General features: G+C 35.8%; 1 protein-coding gene, 1 long non-coding RNA gene and 1 pseudogene across 3 annotated transcripts; 2 read left to right on the top strand and 1 right to left on the bottom strand.

Annotated features, from left to right (window-relative positions):
• The first annotated feature begins 237 nt into the window (after positions 1–237).
• LOC148693335 (uncharacterized) lies at positions 238–2,937 on the top strand. Its single transcript, XM_088677441.1, has 5 exons — positions 238–537; positions 635–785; positions 1,372–1,500; positions 2,393–2,457; positions 2,653–2,937. Exons 2-4 carry the CDS (start codon positions 724–726, stop codon positions 2,439–2,441), a joined length of 240 nt encoding a protein of 79 aa, XP_088533567.1. The 5' UTR covers positions 238–537; positions 635–723; the 3' UTR covers positions 2,442–2,457; positions 2,653–2,937.
• A 3,963-nt stretch (positions 2,938–6,900) lies between these two features.
• On the top strand, positions 6,901–8,764 carry LOC137729732 (uncharacterized). The gene is made up of 2 exons (XR_011068030.2): positions 6,901–6,961; positions 8,416–8,764. It is a non-coding gene; the product is annotated as an uncharacterized LOC137729732 (long non-coding RNA).
• A 2,491-nt stretch (positions 8,765–11,255) lies between these two features.
• Positions 11,256–16,982, bottom strand: LOC137730304 (TMV resistance protein N-like; annotated as a pseudogene). The gene is made up of 5 exons (XR_015952796.1): positions 16,467–16,982; positions 15,236–16,364; positions 14,855–15,133; positions 12,054–13,106; positions 11,256–11,964 (listed from the first exon to the last, which is right to left on the bottom strand). The product of XR_015952796.1 is annotated as a TMV resistance protein N-like (transcript).
• Positions 16,983–18,945: the final 1,963 nt, after the last annotated feature.

The following is an 18,945-nucleotide window of genomic DNA, read 5'->3' as shown; positions in this document are numbered from 1 at the left end:
GCAGCTATGCTTAGGTATATTACGATATCAGTACATTAACAAATCTCAGTGGCTCAGATTTCTAACATTGGCGTTTGTAATAATGAATTTCCATTTTCTCTTCCAAAACAATTTGTTAATTGAAAATTGTTTTCTTTCTGCAGAAGGTGGTACTGAAATTGGATTTACATGAGGACAAAGAAAAGCAAGAGGATTTGAAAGCAGTCTCCAGCCTTATAGGTATCAACTATTTTTTAAGCATGTCGGTTTAATTTGGCTCCGTGAAAAACTTGAAAAATAATAGAAGTGTAAAAAAAATTCTGAATTATTTCATCCATCACCACCTACTCAGTTCTTTGTATTGGTTGAGAAGTTCTCTTAGAAGAGAAAGGATTGGAGCTTGGCTTTTAGCTTTTTAGCCATGGTTTCAGGCACATTCATCAGAATCGGACTGAATGGGAATGGAAATTTGTCCATTTTTATGTTTTTATAGAAGAAGAAGAAGCTCAGAAGTCTGATACGTAATGCAACTCCATCTGAAAGCGGAAGAATCCAAAGGTAAACCCCTTCGAACTCTTCAATTATGGTGTTCTTTAGTCGATTGCAAGACTAGAACTTGAAAACCTAACACATGCATATAATTTTTTTTGTGAAGGAACTGTGATCCGGTGGCTGGATAGAAGAAAAGGACAATGCATGCTCTCTCTCTCACAGTAGCTCCATGTTCCTCTCCCCCCAAACCTAATGGCTTTGGCCCAATTTGGAACCTGCTTGGATCGGGACCCCTTGGAGATTTGGAGCTCCAGGTGAGAAAATTTTCCCCAAATTGTATTCAATTCATGATGCTTCATTTCATTTTCCATTTTTAATTTGGAATTGGTTGATATTTTAGGCGGGTATCACATGTATAACCAGAACAATTTTTGTGTTGGATTGGGTTCAAATTGTCCAACTTTATTAGCTATTTGGTTGCCTGTGTATTTGTAATCTGAATAATATGAATTAGGGTTTTTCTGTTAGTGTCCGTTTACTGAAGAAAGGATGCTTCGTTTTGTTATCATGCATATTTAAGCTGTAAACATCTGAAAAGCCGCTTAATTGAAGTGAGATTTCCAGTTTTTGAGCTCAATTTCAGGCTTGAGCTTTGAATTTGTTTATATGTAGCCAAGCTGAAGCTATCTATATATCATGGTTTGAAGTATTTGTGTTGGTAACTATGTGTTTTCGTTGCGCAATCTGAGTTGCCTCAATATCGTTTGTATGCAATTTGGTGTAGATAAGTGGTTTTTGATGTTTTGGTGGGTACTGGAAAAAAAATATGAAATTGATTTGCGCTCAATGCATAATTAATCTTAAAATACATTCTATTAAATTGGTTTGATGATATATAAGTGGTAGCAAATTAGCAATGTCAACTCCTACAAGGAAGAGGCTGATGAGAGACTTCAAGAGGCTGCAACAAGACCCGCCTGTAAGGATTAGCGGGGCGCCTCAGGATGACAATGTAATGCTGTCGACAAGGTTAGTTATTTTTTAGGCTTTTCTTCTGCAAACGTGAGCTCTTTACATGGATACCGAATTTTATGTGATCTTTAATAGTTATATATCAAACTCCTCTGCACTAAGCTTTGTATTACAACAATTATAATTAGAACTTGGATGAAATGGGCTCCATCCAGCAAAGCTACTGCCCTATTAAAAAATTTAAAAAACTCAAAGAAATTTGATAATTTCTCTTAGTTTAGGCCATTTATACAAGTCAGAATGAGAAACACAGATGTTTTCTATATCTTACGCTATATGTTTGGCTGTGAATCGTATGGGGTAAACCTCTTGGTGTCATTCTAAATAAACTGGAAGTATGTCTCATGCAAATTTTACGTTGATGTTTATTAATGGAAATAAGTTTTGAAGTGATTACCTTTCTTTGTACAAGTTCTCTTCACAAAGAAACCTATATTATGGTTTCGCTTTTACTTGCTTTCGCACTAGGGAGGCTTCTGGGCATGTAATTGGCGTGTCATTACTCACTATTTTTTTTTTTATCCTTATCTTCTATATAATATCACCATTCTCACCCGAAGGTTGCCTCTTCCAAGTCTGTATGTGATGATCTCCAATCCCTTCTGTGCGATTTCACCAATCTGAATCTCGGATGGTTTCTCAGGGAGGGCAGATTTGTGAGTTTTTGGTTTTTAGGGTTTTATGTCTTGGAAATTTTCTTTATTTTTTGGGTATAAATCTCAGGATTTTGGGGTTTTTACAATGGTGGGTTTATGGAAATTCAAATTCTTGCATTCGCAAATCCATGTAAAACCCTTCAATTTTGTTTTGTTTTAGCTTTTGAGGTATGATTTTATAGAAATTAACGGTTGGAATTAACTTTAGTAATCTTGATTTTGGTTTGGTTCAGCTTGGGTTTAGATGAGTCCACCTGCTATGGTGAAGATGGAAGATGCTAAATTTTGCTCGATGGAGGTAAATTTTGCTCGATTTTACTTATTTTTTATTGTGAATTTAATACATATGTGGTTGCCCTGTTTGGCTTTGGGGTTTTGATTTGGTGTTTGTTTGGATTTGGGAATTACCATTCATAGATAGCATTCCAGCAAGATGCATAACTCATGCGCACAATTTTTTTTTCTTATTCCTTTTCTGCCATCTCTTATTTAGATTTGTGTAATTGGTTGGCTTAAAGACGGTTTACAAGGCAGGGCTCTATATTCATCTTCAGATTGGTCCATATAGTTGTTCAGAATGGAATTTTGGGTAATGATCATTTTCCTCAGCATTTTTTTGTTTCATCAAAGATTTAGTCCGACAATTGCTCGGGTGACAATGTCCATTGGTGAGATTGGTTGGATTAGCCCACTTTTCTGTTGGTATATATTAGACTTCTCATGCTGTAATTTAACAGATTTAATAGTTACTTCATTCAATGAATAGCTCTTCAGTATCCATTTTGAAATCAACATCGTTTACTTTCATATTGATTCACCATCACCTAACAAGGTTTCTTTGGACCCAAAACAAATCATAATTAACTATTCGCTAATCTATTCACTAATCTGCTGCTTTATTGTCATTGACTCTTTAGATTGGGAAGCACCATACCGTTTTCAATCAATTAGTTTGATAGGTGCTTAACAATTTCCTAGGGTGGGAAGCACTTGCTTTTTTGTGTGTAGAAGATTAATACAATGTAACTATGATAGCTACTATAACTAAGAATCAGTATGTTGTAAAGATACCTCAATCATTGAGAACAACGTATATGTTCGGTTAGTTTGATTGAAACTAACAATTGGTCAAATTACAAAGAGAAGGAAACATTCTCTATTCTCTCGTTCCCGTCTTTTTATCTCCTTTTGCATTTGGGTTTTCCCAGTTTCTTTTTCTATTGATCTAATTTGGGGTGAAGTTGAATTTTGATTGTGTCAGCAACTTGAGATGATTGTAAAGCAGTACATGTAATGTTGATGCCTTTTACTACACGCATATTTGTTTCGTTGGAATTAAACTTGCAATGTACAAATTTTTCCAAGGAAAAATCAGGGCCTTTGGAGCCTGATATTCTTTGTTAGAGTTTCTGTTACAAAATTAGGGAGCTATCCTGTCCATTTATGCTTCTATTTAGTAAGATTTGGGAGATAAGATTTCTAAGATGTTTTCTGAGTTGTTTTGGAGCTGCAATCATTTCTTGGAAGACCACATTAAGAAGCATTTTGTCAATTAATGCCTTATGGAAAATTTTCGATATTTAATCCTTCTTTTTTTTTAGTTTCGTGTTAGCACATGACGTGTTTTGCTTTGCTTGCTGGTTATTCGATTTGCCGTCAAATTTGAGTATCTTTATGTGGAAATGATTCATAGCTGTTTCGGATTATAGAAACACTTTGTTTTGATTTGTAAACAAACTATATACTTTATCTTTGTCTTGGATTACATTATAACGTTTAACGATTGAATTTGTAAGATGGTTTAGCAATTTTTTCAAAAGCTTACTATTCGTGCTAGATGCTCAAGTATTATGCCTTCTACTTTTCTACTTTCCTTTGTATTTGTTTTTCCTTCATGTAGTAGGCTCAGTACTTGAAACTATGATATTGATGACACAATACGATCTACAAATGAATGTTTCTTATGACATGCATATTCATATATAGCAAGCAAAGTTTGATTTCATTGGTTTTTAGGTACTATGTCTTTTTAGTTGTTTTGTGGAAACAATTCATGCCTGTTGCGACTAATACATTCAATGTCCGCAGCAAAGTGCGGACACATTTTTTAGTCTATTCTAACAGAGTGATACTAAGCCCAACCCATTGTTTTATTTTTACATCCACATTATATTCCCACCCACTATAAAAAGGTAAATAATAACATCACTATTTTCCCACCCACTATTATTCCAATTATAACCTTTTAAATATCTTTAAGTTTTTTAAATTTTATTTTCTGTATTATGTATATATAAATCTATATACGTATATATACATGTAAATATATTTATCTCAATAAAAACACCAACCATGGGACATATTCAGCAGTAATTCAAACAACAAACAAGAATCCATCAAGGCAGACATGGAAGGTCCACATACGCCTCTTTTCTGGGTCAAGCTCGAAGAAGGACGGAGATGGCAAAAGATGTACTGGTACATATATATCATCATAAAAAACCAAGTCAGAGTGCCAATTAAAGATTGAATATCAGACTATGGACAAGAACTATGAGTATGTCAATGCATTGCTGCATTTTGGTACGTGTGCAGTGAGAATTACTTTACTCGCTCCGTTATTCTTTTTGTTGGATTGAGGGTTGTGTTCTGAAGATATTTGAGAGAGAAAAAGGAACCAAAAGGAGGCAGATTGACCTTCAAAGACAAAACTCTCGCCACTTGCTTCAAAAAAAATCAGACCTCCAAAACCCCAACACCACGACCCCCAAAATTTCAGCCGCACTAACACCTATGCCCTACCTCATGCCACCCTTCGCAGCACGGTCATAGCCTCACAACCACCCACTCGCACGGCTCCGCCCATATATTCCTCTTCGCTGTACACAATCTCCATTCCGTCAAAATTAGATTAAGGTTGTCATCTGTGATGAGAGAAAGGAATTTGAAGAGGGAGGAGCTGGCATCGACGCCACCGTTAGGGAAGCGTGCGGGTGTGGACTGGTTGGGCTTGTACAATAGGGTGGGTTTTTAAAAAAAAATTTCCTGCTATTTCAACTAATGATGATGTGGCAAAATGTTAGTAGTTATTGTTTAAGTCCTTAAATGTCATTTTATAAGAGGAGATATTTGTCATTGGCATTTATATTTTAAAGTGGGTGGAATGATAGGACATTGAGATGGGCTTAACACCACTCATACTAAAATTGAGGAAGGATTAGCTGCAGTCAAATTTTTGCCCCTCGATTTCATGCTATTTACAACAATGCCATCAGATTTGGGCTGAATATTTACATCCCTGCCACTGACCACAATTTGGGTTTTTTAGGGCTGTTGGTTTTGGGCCCGAAGTGGGCTTCGGTGGTGACCATTGAATGGGTTAAAACCCTGAATGTCAAATGACTATTTTACCCAATCTACATTCTAAATCCGACTGACCGGATTGGAAATTGCATGGGTATTTTGGTCATTCTTGGTTTGGGAGAGCGGTGGTGTGCCTGGGGGTTCGATGGGATTGAGGGAGCAGACGAGGGAGGAAATTGAGGGAGGTTATCACTGACCCTATTGAGTGAGGGATTTTGCGAGGATTCCACTGACTTGATTGACCGAGGATGGTCTGACATTCGGTAAGGCAAAAACAGAAAGAGAGAGGCGGGTTGCAGAGGTAGAGAGAAAGAGGGAGGGGTGGGGGCACTCAACAGGAGCAAGTAGGGCTCTTTTGAACAGGAGCAAGCAAGGTGTTTTGATGCCTTGTTTTGGCGGTGAAAGGAAGGGTCACATGCATAGAGAGAGAGGTTTCCTTTCGCACACATTACCGTTTTGATCGCTTCAACAGCAAGCCGCCACCACCACCATCTAGAACAAAAAACAAACACCCGCCACTGCTCTTCAGCCATCGTCTCCGGCGATCCATTCAAATCTCCAATCGAAACATGTATTTACTTTCGATTCCATTGATTTCAGATCGTTCAAAATTTCATCATAATTCACAATTAATCTCCCAAATTTGTTCGATTTAGGGCTTTGTATCTGAATTATTGCTGAAATTGTGTGATGGGTTGAAAGCAGAGAGAAACTTAGGGAAAGATGAGCGACGTATTCGAAGGGTACGAGCCCCACTACAGTGAGCTCTGTTGGAAACCTGTGTTATGTGGGACTGCCAGTCCCACATTGCCCATACACCTTGGTGGGCCTTGGGCTCGGATGGACGAAAAACACAATTTACGTTTTTTATTTTTTGGATTCAGTTTTTTCCAAAAGGATAAAACTGATTGAATTGTGCTTTCGGTTTTTTTTAAAAAAAAAACTGATAAGCAAAACGGTTGGAGAAGTTCAAATTATGCCATTATATATATGGCAATAAAATCAGAAAGAAGAATCAATTTTAATTCCAGATTCATTCCTCCATATTTTCATTGAGAACCACACAACCGATTCGCCAAGAATCCAAGTTCGAGTGCAAGAACTTGGATTAGATAGTTGTATCCTGCAAGATAGACGTCCATAGAACTGCTGCACTGAAGTAGGGACGAATTTCTGTCTTAGGAGATTGCTTTTGCAAGCCTCTATCATCAACAAGTTCTGCAAGTCTCTATCATCAGCAACAAGTCAGTAATTTATGATTTATATATAATCTCATTACGTATTTATGTTTTAATATAGTGTATTTATCGTTGAGGTTTTATATTTGAAATAAAACTGTGCAAATTGTTATATAATATACACTTGACGTTTGATTGGTTCTACCAAGCTCTCCGCCAACCTCACCAAAAAGTGTACAGTAGCTGGTGCTCTCAATAGAGGCTAGTTTTTTTTCTCACTTTCCTTATTTATTTATTTTTTATTTTTGTGAATTTAATATATACATGTAGTTGCGCTGTATTTGGATGATTTATGTTGTATTCAGTTGTACTGGTGTCCTCTTCAACGTTTACTTTTGTCTCGAAATCTTCCGGTCTAGCTCTCCATACAAACCCCCTAATCTTTGGTTCTTTGGTTCTTTGATTTTATAATTTTTTGTATTTTAGTTGCGTTTAATTTGTTGAGATCTTTTGAATTCGGTTGCTTTAGTAATTAGGGATTTGGTTCCTTGAGTGTCCTTTGGAGTAGCAGATTGAATCGATTTCTGGAGCTTTATATTTTTCCCACCGTGCTTATTTGTGTGTCGGCGAGCTCAGTTTTGGTGATGGTTGGTGCCCAACAGTGTTGCAACAAAAAAATGAGTGGAAAAAGATGAAATTGGATTCTGTGTTTGTTTAATTTTTGAAGCAGTGCTGAAATCCAGAGGTTTATTTGACTGTATATATTTGATTCGAGTACGGGTTTTGCCATGGTTCTGTATTCAGTGTGTATCCCAGCTGGAAAAAAAAAAAAAAAAAAGAGATGTGAGATTCGTGAAACCGTTTTTATTTGGGTAAAATTAGTTTTCATTTTTTTGTGGTGTCTGTGGAGATTGGTTTTCTGTCTTAATTTTTTATTGAGACGTTTTTCGCAATTTGTAGTTTCAGATTCGTTCATGTTTCAAGCTTTTGTGTAACTGAACTAGGGTTTATTAAACTCATTCACTTCCTTTTATGCCCCTGCTTTGGTACGATACAAATGATGATGGCTTGTTTCTTTGATTTTAAATTTCAGAAGAGCAACTTTTTATGGGGTCAGGGCAGCCGTGAATGTTTCTAAGATTTTGTGAATATTTGGTTTATGGAATATGATTAATTTTCTTCTTCTTCCACGCTTGCTTTCTATGATGGACAGTATGCCCATTTTTCCTTAGATAAACAGCCTTTTCAGTCCCCAAATTCTAATTATTGAAAAAATGAGTTCGGCAACAAAGATTACTAAACTGCACGTCTATTATAGAGAGAGATAGATGTAGGGAGAAGTGGGAATTGGGGAGTGAGACAGTGAGGGAGGGGTGGGGTTACTTTCCAAAGATTTGTTTGGAATTGTTTCTGTATTTTTTTGGTGAATTTTCTACAGTTCTTTCTATTTGTTTGGAATTGTTTCTTTTTTACTGAAATTATTTTGGTCCCTGCCACTAAACCCTGATTTCTGCTATTAATTGATGCTGAAATGTGAGTTTTGCTATTAATTTTTTACCTTTCATATTTATGCTGCTTTTGGATTCCATTCGAATTAAATAATGTAGTTAATCTTGATATGAATTCTCTTTGCAACAATAATTGGGGATTTTAGTTTAAATTATTACTAATTTGTTCTTGATCTGGCATTGAATCTTTCTTAATTTGGACTGCAGGTGGTTCTGACATGGAGGAGAAGCTGCAAGAGTTTATGATCTTGCTGCACTTAAGTACGAATGTTCTTCAACTCGTATAAACTTTCCGTTAGGGTTCAAACCGTTAAGAGTTTTATGATTTTGTAAAAGCATTTTAGTAGCAGAAGCTTGGTCTTTTTGCAGTTGCGTTATTACACTATACGACTTGAGTTAGTATGGGTTTCTTGCTAACTGAACTGATGATTTAGGAATTCTAAAAGTAGTTGCATTTTACAATATACAACTTAAGTTAGTATCAGTTTCTTAATGAGTGGCATGTGAATGTCGAATTTTTTTCTTAATTTAATTTCGGAAAGAAATGCATTTAAAAGTGATGCTATATGATGAAGTTAGCATTCTGTTTTTTATTATATACTGGTGGTGGACATTTTTAGCATATTTGTTGAGAAGGATTTATCATTTTCTATAAAATAAAGCTTCATTCCCCTCCTCCCCCCACAAACTATATTCTAAATGCTGTTTTGATTTAGGAATTTGAATAATTGTTTTAATTTAGGTTAATGCAGGATTTGAAATTTGTGATGATCATTTTCATATTTCTATAAATTTTGAGAGAAAAAGCATGTGAAAAAGCACGTTAGTCTTTAGGTATAAATCACATTAGTCTAACTATGGCTAGGATAAAAAAGCATGTGATAAATTGAAGACGGGGATAGAGAAAAGGCTTTTGGGAAAGTGCAAAATGGGATGAAGATAGTTTGTGGGGGGAGGAGGGGAAGGAGGAAAGAAAGGGAAAAAAACAGGGGAACAAGCCCATTCAACTAGCTATCCAGCCAGTTGATATGGTGTCTTGCAAGTTGACATTGTTTTTATGTAGTAAGTTTGAAACCAAACCTATGTGTGAAATTAAGGTCATTTACTATTAGATCACCTCTAAAAAAATACGTCAGCACCCAGCCTATTTAATTAACTCAATGAACATTAATAGATCCTAATAAATAGTTATAGATCAAATGCATCTCTGTTCTTAACAAAAAATAGTCTAGTCAATTTTATTAAAATATTATTATTTTTTATTATAAAATAATAATTTTATTGAAAAAAAACGAAGGTAAGTCTGGAACCTCCCTCCACATCTCTCTCCCTCGGGAGGTTCAGATAGCTGCATTTCTAATTTTCTCTCAAAATTCTCCAAAAGCTATTTTTTAACATAAAATTTCTCAAAAAATTCCTAGTTCTTAGAAGAAGATTGTCCATTTTTTTTCAAAAATCCACAAGATTCCTCCAAAAACTCACCTTTTTCACGTTTACACCATTTTTTTCCTTCCTAAAAGCAGAAAGTCTCCACCTTTAGCGAGAGAGAGAGAGAGAGAGATGGGGGGATGTGTTGCTTCCAAGCTGGAAGGAGGAGTTGTGACAATTTGTAGAGAGAGAAAGCGGCAGCTGAAGCTGGCGATGGAGAAAAGATAGCCCTTGCGGAGGCGCACTGCAAGTACGGCCATGCTTTGCTTGCGGTGGCTGCTGCCGTGGACTTCTTTGTTGCAGGCTACTCTTCCCCTCCTAAACCTTACCTCCCTCTGCATCTCTCTCTCTCCCCCTCGTGCGTAGCGGGACCAAGGTCACCCGCGAGGTGTTTGAGTCCTCCGGCAGGAGGTTGAAGGTTGATGGCCCGACTGACGTCAAATGATTAGGCATGTGGGTCTGTAGATTTTGGGCCGGTCTCTTACCTGGCTTGAGCTGGATGCCAGCCTATTAGGCTGGGGTGGAGTGATTTGGCTGGGGGCCAGCCTGTTTTGGGTGCTGGGTGCCGGGCAATCCACCCCCGGTGGAACTGCTCCAACTGTCATAATTTCATACTACCTCTTTATTTCAACCAACCACTATAAAAAATAATAACTTTGCTAAGAAGACTAAACTTAATATTCGAAAACAACCACTAGTTTAAAACGAAGACAATAAAACATTGATTGAAAACCATAACCATAAATATATTGGCTCTTGATGTTAACTTAATAGAATGTAAACTCAAATTGAACTGTTTATTTTACCGTATTGATTCACCTATCTCTTGATTTTTCAATTATTTAACAGTAATTTTATCTCGAAGCTACGTATTTGTTCATAGCATAATAAGTTTTGCTTCAATTCGGCTGTTGCTGAAACTATCACAATATCTTTGGCTTCCCAATCTTACATCCACATATATATTAATATAATTGCCACGCACTACTTTACAATTTTATTTAAATCCTAAAAGATAAACATCTCTTGTATGCGTGGCCTTTCGAGAAAAACAAAGTCCAACGAGCTTGTATTACAATATAACGATATTACAGAATTTTCCACACACATCCTATTATTTTTTGTCATTTGATTTTCTTCAATTTGTTCAATCTGACGGTAGAAAATTAAGAAAGGTGTGTAGATAGCACCACCCAAACAGAAATATTATGATACAATCAATTTAAAATTGTCTTATTTACATACTACGACTTGACATCTCTTTTGGTTGAATCTCTGGCACAGATGAGAGACACATTATTTAACATGCATACATATTTAGGCTTCACTGCGGGATCTAACTTGATTGTATTTAAACAAACATGTTTTATTCAAGTGCATATAATACATGGAGGAAGATTATCTCCATTCCTAATCTTTGTCCCCTTCTCTCCCCTCCTACTTGAATGACATTGGCTAAGATGGCAAAACACAAGAGGCAGACAGAATTTAAGAACAGAAAAAGCAGAAGAAAGAAAGAGATCAACTGAACAATTAGTGATTGAGTTAATTTCTATAACATCGATAGTCTTGCATTATTAATTTTCTTACGCTTTCCAATCTGCATGGCTAAAAAATTAAAATTTTATAGCTCAAAAGAGGAAAAAAAAATAATACTCAAATATTATGTAGGTTATGCTGGGATTGAGATGGTGACTTGCTAACATGGATTCTGAGAAAAGCTTTCAAGTACAGCTCTGAGGCAATGAATGGTTAAAAAATAACATAAAACAATTATTTGTCTTCCTTCTGCCTTTTGGGGGTATGTTCTTCAAAAGTATGACTTTTACTTGAAGCTGCCTCTTCACAATAGTCATGTGTTCGTTTCAAGATTTTCAGTGTTCGGTTGAGTTCTTCCAAATCTTGCTTGTACACCAAACGAGCCCCGCACTTCTTCACCATATTCAAGCCTCCTTTGGGTTCAGTCATACCAGGTTCGCAATAAAAAGTTTCAAATAGAAACTGTTCTTGACGACATTCTTCGAGAGGCAAATAGAATACCCAAAGGTGTTCCGACACAAGAGGCCTTATATCAGGAAACCAATGCGTACATCTAATCCAAGGTGAATGCCGCATCCTGGATTGATAATAGAGAAGGCCGGCTGGATTTCCCAAGGTTTCCTTATCTTGTGCAAAAACAACACAAAAAGCAATCCCCATCCAGCTGCTACATGATTCAGTAGGTAGCTCCACATTTAGCGAATGTCCCACAGTTTGATTGTTGAACCACTTCGGAATCTCCCTCCCGGGGCATACAATATAATTATTGTACCAACCAGGAGATAGTCCCTGCCAAAGAACCATTATATATATATATATATATATATATAGAGAGAGAGAGAGAGAGAGAGAGAGAGAGAGAGAGTGTGTGTGTGTACCTCAGTGGCGTATTTCAGGATCCTTGAATATATTGTATTAATCCAATCTTCATCTTCCACCAATGTAATGCAATTCACAGAACTGAAATTAAAATCATACAAATTGGCGAATCTGCTGCCCAACTTGGATGGATCCGACAACCGTTTCAATGAAGTACAATGATTTACATTTACGAGTAATTTGCTATTTGACGGAAGGTCTGGCAGTTGCTCAAGTCTTTCGCACGCCTCCAAGCAAAGAGACTCAAGTCGAGAAAGGCATTTGATGCTTGCTGGAAGGGTAACAAAATTATTTCCACTAAGATTTAACGTTTGTAAAGAGGACAAGCAACCAATATCATTAGGGATATCACCTTCACCAAGATCACAATAGCGTAGTTGTAAGTCCTCCAAACAACGCAAATGATTTAAAGAAGACAACATCAAACCCCAACAAGGCTCATCACTCTTTCTAATTCCAAGTAAGCGGAGAAGGCCCCAATCATCCCTTGGTTTAGCAATTGATCCACCAAACCAATGAGATTTAAGATTTTTCATATAAAAAAAGGGCTCTCTTATACCGCTTTTCCCCGGGGGTTTTTCGATTTTCAAACTTTGGCCAACTAACAGCCTTTTAAGAGACTTCAAATTACAAATCTCACTAGGAATATCCGACAGATTTCTGCATTTAATGATACCCAGTACAGTAAGTCCAACCAAATGTCCAATCGATGAAGGTAATTTCTCAATCCCAGTCCCACCTAATAAAAGCTTGGACAAACTTTTCATCTGGTTCGAAAATTCTGGAATCTTTTTCACTTTGGAGCATTCGGTAAGATCTAAATATTCAAGAGAATCCATTTCTACCTCACTTGGGAGGCTCTTAATACTTTTACAGCCACGAAGATTCAAAACTTTAAGTTTTTTGAGAACTGCAATAGATGAGTGAATCTCAACTAACTTCGTACAATCCTCGAAAACCAACTCCTCAAGATTTTGAAGTCTAGTGAAATCTGGAGTACCGATCAATTTATTTGACTTAATCAGATCAATATATTTCAACTTGGGGAAGTTCTGCACAATACAAGAAATAATATATAAGCTTCCAAAAACTTTACTGTTTTTTTTAACAAACTATATTATCTATACTAAGGTGAAGGAGGTGGGCTTAACCTCACAATTAACTACAAATAATGTGGTTCAAATTCACATTTAATGAGCATCGAATCTAGGATTTCTCACTTAAAAAAAATTAAGCTTTCATCTCTAATTTTTATGTTGCTTTTATTGAAACATTAATATTTTTTTTATCAAAGTCTTTTGACTTTGTCCACATCATTATTTTAGAATTTTAAAATTTACATGTCAACGCTTTGTTTATTTTTTTCATTTTTTGGTTAAAGTATTTGCTTTTTTTTTTTTTTGTAATTAATATTAATTGCTTTGTCTGGATTTTTAGTTGATAATTGAAAATTAAATCTCATCCCTTCCTACATTTAAGGTAAATAAACAGTCATTTAAACCCCTCCATTCTTTTCCATCCAACTGCACCTCAAACTCAATCCCTTATGCTTCTTCATCAACCAGACGCCAAACGTAACCCCCTCTCTCTCCTTCTTTTCTTCTTTTTATTGTTTCTTTCTTTTATTAATCTTGATTGTTCAATGTATGGTTCGCTACACTTTTATATTTTATGGGTACAAATTTATTCTGCGTATTATTTCGTTCAAATATATCTATTGGTACAATATGTTTTGTGAGCACAATTTCGTTATACATATTGATATATGGGCACAATGTTTTTTTTTTTTTTTTTTTTTTTGAGAAAATTAGGTATAATGGTTTGGTGGTTGCATTTTTATGTACCCATATGCATGCTTACAAAACAATGTGGTACATTCTTTTCCTTGAGTTTTTACATATACCCATGAGTTTTTTCTCTTGTATTTATTTATATTTGGGTACAATGTTAACTATAAGTTTCTTGTAAATTCAATATATGTACCCATTGGTATTTATGTGTTTTGGGTACGCACAATTTTTTTATGTTCATTGGTATTTTTTTTTTATCAAGTTCATGGTTACATTGCTTTTGTATGTACCCATAATAAATTTAATATAGTACATTATTTCTCTTAACAGATAAAATTTTCAGAAATTTGTGCACGATTTGATGATATATATATATATATATATATATATATATATATATATATATATAATGGGGTACTTATTTCCCTTAACACTACTCCAAAAATGTTGGGATTTTTACAATTTCAAAATTTTTTTCAGATTTGATGATGGACTGAATTTCATAATTATTAGAATTTCGAATTACATTGATTCTTGGATTTAAATCCCTTGAATGTTGTTAATTAGAGCAATTTTAAAATGAAAAATAAAACCAGGCAGGGTGTTTTAAAATGTTGGACTTTAATCAACAATTTAAATTTAAAAATAAAAAAAATGACATGGAAGTATAATAAATACTAAAATGTTGAGGTGTACAAACTCAAAGAATCTTATCAAATATTGAAAAACAATAATGATTCAATCTAACAATTGAGTTGACTAGAGACTGCAATCAAAATGACCCTTAAAAGTATGTAAAGTAGCATTCAGTCAATATACTCTTACCGCCACTTAGTACTACGATCTAGTATTATTCATCTTCATTGGTAAGTGAGAGGCTAAGCCCATTGTGAGGCTAAGCCCACCCCTGCCCATAGTGTAGATGATATCGATTGTTCAAAAAAATACACACACACACACACACACACACACACACACACACACACACACACACACACACACACTCTTACCTCTTTTCCATCCCATAAACGAACAAGTTTGCTATGAGGCATTCTTAGTTCAGTAAGGAAACGTGGGTGAAAGTTTGGCGGAAGAGACTTGGAAGGATACCAACTCCAAATCATAATTCTCAAGGAACATGGAAGAAATTTGGGACTCGAAGAAATGATCAAATTGTCGAATTCTAAAAACCTCAGTCCATGCATAGTAGAGAAGGCTTCACAATTCCAATGCACTACCTCTTCTATTTCGGGTAACTGTAAGACTATACCTTCAATAGCTCTCGTTCCCTAATAACCAAGAATGTAGGAAACGTAAATTTAACATTCTAATATATTGCGTTAAAAGAAATCATATCTTCTTTTGAACTTGGAATTTACATAACTTCTTACCGTATTTGTCGAGAGTATATGGAAAATGTCATCGGGAAGCCACAATCTACTGCGTAGACCAGGCTCCTTAGATTCTTGAACAACAATAGTCCACGCCATTTCTTGTATCAAATCATGCATACCTATGCAGTACTGGTCTGAATTATCATATTGGAAGCATTCTTCAATAGTTAACAAAGATTTCTCAATTAGTAGATCTATCACAAGACTACTAGAAATTTCAAATGAATTGTCTAGTATTCGAATAAGTTGCTGCATGCACTTCCCTTTATGGAAACATGCAACATCGAGCAAAACTCTCTTCTCCATGTCCTCTAGTCCGTCATAACTGATTTTGAGTGAATTGAAAATTGTTGGATTAGGGATTCTATGAATATTATCCAACATACTCTTCCATGCATCCTGACCTCTCGTATACAAAAAAGACCCTAGTGTTTTAAGAACTAGTGGAAGGCCTCTGGCATATTTTAGGAAATGCTCAGAGAGTTCCAAAAAATCTTCCTCGGGTTGTTCTTTCATAAAGGCATTCAGACAAAAAAGCTCAAGTGCTTCGCAGTAATTCAACCCTTGCATCTTATATGATGTTGCTATACCACGTTGGACTAGCAAACCTTCATTTCTAGTCGTAATGACAATTCTACTTCCCATACCAAACCAACTTTGATTTCCAGCCAGTACTTCTAGTTGTTTTAAATCATCCACATCATCAAGTATGAGAAGAACCTTTTTGTTGCATAAGCACTTCTTAGTGAAAATGCTTCCGCAGTCTTCATCCCAAATTTCTTCAATCTTTCCCTTCAACATTGGAAAAAGAAGTCTTTTTTGAAGACTAATTAGAGTACGGTTTATTTTAGAAACCTCTCTAACGTTGCCAAGAAAGCAATGAACTTCAAAATGATGGAAAATTTTATCATAAACTAGCTTAGCAAGGGTTGTCTTACCTATGCCACCCATCCCCGTTATCCCTATAAAGCGAACATCATTGGCATCATGAGCTAATAGCAGACTTAATTGCTCAAGCCTAGAAGTAACCCCAACAAATTTCTGTGAGGAGTCTGACAACGTGAATGTCGCTTGCACTTTCCTCCACACGCTTTGGGCAATTTTTTCAATAAGCTCCCTTTCACACCTACAAGGTATAAAGTAACCAATTAAAAAATAAACATAAACGAAGCATTCAAGCTTGACTCTACTAAGACATGGGAAAGTAAAGTTGTTCATGCATGCTTACTTAGATTCCTTCGAATGCCACCCAGAAATTTTGGATACTTTTTTTAGATCTTCTCTCCATTGGGTCACCTTCTTTTTCTCTTCGGTACTAGTGAACTTTTCTTCATGCTCAGCAAAGGCTTTGGCAAAAGACCCTCTGATTTCCAACATCAGATGGATCTGTCTCATAAAAGACCGGCAGAACTGAGTTCCTGGCTTCCATGCACTGAAGAATGGTTGCTAGTTCATCCAAGCACCATTTGGAAGAAGCATAGTTTGGTGAAAGAACAACGATTGCAATATGCGATTCTTTGATCGCACTCGGGAGCTCAACAGGAATACTGGTTCCCGCTTCTAGCTCTCTATCGTCAAAGAAAGTAGTAATTCCTTGGCACTCCCACAATTCATGGTATAAATGGGATACAAAACCCTTACGGGTGTCTACACCCCTAAAACTCAAAAACACATCATACTTCCATCGAGGAGCTGATTCATTCGAAAGAAAAGATGCAGTGGCTCTTTGGGTGCTCAATGCCATTGGAAAGTAATGAAAAGTTAATGAAAACCACGATGAAAATACTCGCACAAAAGTAGAAGCAGACCAAAAGAGAGGTTTTGTTGAAAGGAAATAATGGGGGAGAGAGAGTGAAAGTTGTAGGAAGCCGGTCAAGTGGGACAATACGAATCGATTAATCCAACAAAAAAATCCGGACTTAAGTGGCAAGAAAATGATAGAAATGGATTAAAAAAAAAAAAATAAAAAAAAAAAAACCCAGCCTGAACAACTAGCATTCTACTAAATGACAGAAATATACATTGATTTACTCATTCCTTATTCTTCTTCTTATCTTTTTTGAACGTCAATTATCGGGACGGTTTCCGACTACTTGCTTGGTAAGACTCTAGCGAATTCTGACAAGTGGGATTGAATTAATTTAAAGTGAAAATGACATATGCAATAATGGAGAGAAACTGGGCATCGTCAAGGTTATCTTTCAAATGATAATTAACACCGAATGATTAACCAAACTTTGAAGAGTGAAGATCATTTCCTCCGCAAGAAACCCTAAGCTCTTGAATTCTCATTCATCTTCCAAGTCTTAGTTTATACATACGAGACACCAGTATGACACAGTCTAACCTGTTTATGCCTTTGTTTGGTTACAGTTGCAGATATTTGTTATAATTCTATGCTTGTGTGAAATTTTTTCCCAACTTCATCACTTTATCTATAGATTCTAAAACAAGTAAAACAACAATAAAATCAAATGTATAGACTGTAGAGTACAAGAAACGAACAAGATTTTACCAAAAATTCAGGCTTGGTGGCTTGCCGCTTCTCATAAGTAAGTCATCTAGTGTTTGTACGTGTCACTCTCAACTCGAGTTTGTTTAGTCTACTTCTGTCTTTCGGTAGTACGAGCTGGACTTGTGTATATTGTGCTTTTCTGCCCTTTTTGGGTTTTAAATCTTTCAAGGAAATTTGAGTTGGAAAAGAAAGAGTAAACTATCGATTTTGTCTATGGATTAGAACTTGAGCGAAAATTAAGTTTTTAGACATACTTTTTTTCTTCCATCTCGTACAACAATCTAGTAATATTCATCTTCTTATAAGTGAGGGATTTCAAGTTTTTTACAACATTTTGAGTCAAAATTAGTATTGCTCTTTCTGCAGATATGCAGAGCTGTGAATAGGGATAGCAATTTAACCCGTCAAATCTGATCCTCGCAAGAAACCGATCCGAATGGTTCAGTTTCGGGTATAAAATTTCGGATATTTTACGGTTATGGGTAACCGTCGGATAAATTTTCGGTTTCGGATTCGGTTATGGTTATTGGGGTATCCGCCCCAAACCCATACCCGAAACTGAACCATTTCATCTATGAATATAAATATTTATTATATGAAAAGGGATTGTTAATAATCATGCATCATTAAATATGAAATTAATTATTTACTTTTATATCATTAATAATAGGAATTATATGCTTATAATTTTTAAGAGTGTAAATGTTTTCTTAGTAATATAAATTTTTAATATTACTTATTAGATGCATTGTATCAATTGTATTAATAATAGCAATTTATTTAATATCGTTTTTTTAATATTCTTCATTTAGTTAATGATATAAATAAACATATAAATATCATAATGGGGAAAACCGTTCCCTGATAAAAAATCCATCACCCGACAAGTTCGGTTATGGGGAAAACCGGTTTGGGGATTCTACGGGTTCGGGTTCGGGGAAAATAAAAGGGTTCGGGTATGGGGATGGCACATCCGAACCCAATCCGCCCCGTTGCCATCCCTAGCTGTGACGGGCAAACATTTTGAGTCAAAATGTTTAGAGACGTGGGACAAAAGCAAGGGTTTCATACAACTATTGCAACATCTAACCATTTGTGATTCTCTATTGGACAAGGAGTTTGCAGATTGAAAATCATTAATTTCTGCACGGATCATTCTCATTCGGTTGGGTGTTATAGGAGAATCTTGATT

This window comes from Pyrus communis, chromosome 10 (genome assembly GCF_041283825.1).
Source record: "Pyrus communis isolate YQ-2024b chromosome 10, ASM4128382v1, whole genome shotgun sequence".
Classification (NCBI taxonomy): Eukaryota; Viridiplantae; Streptophyta; class Magnoliopsida; order Rosales; family Rosaceae; genus Pyrus; species Pyrus communis.
Note: the sequence above shows the minus strand (reverse complement) of the source record. Positions and strands in the feature narration are given on the sequence as shown.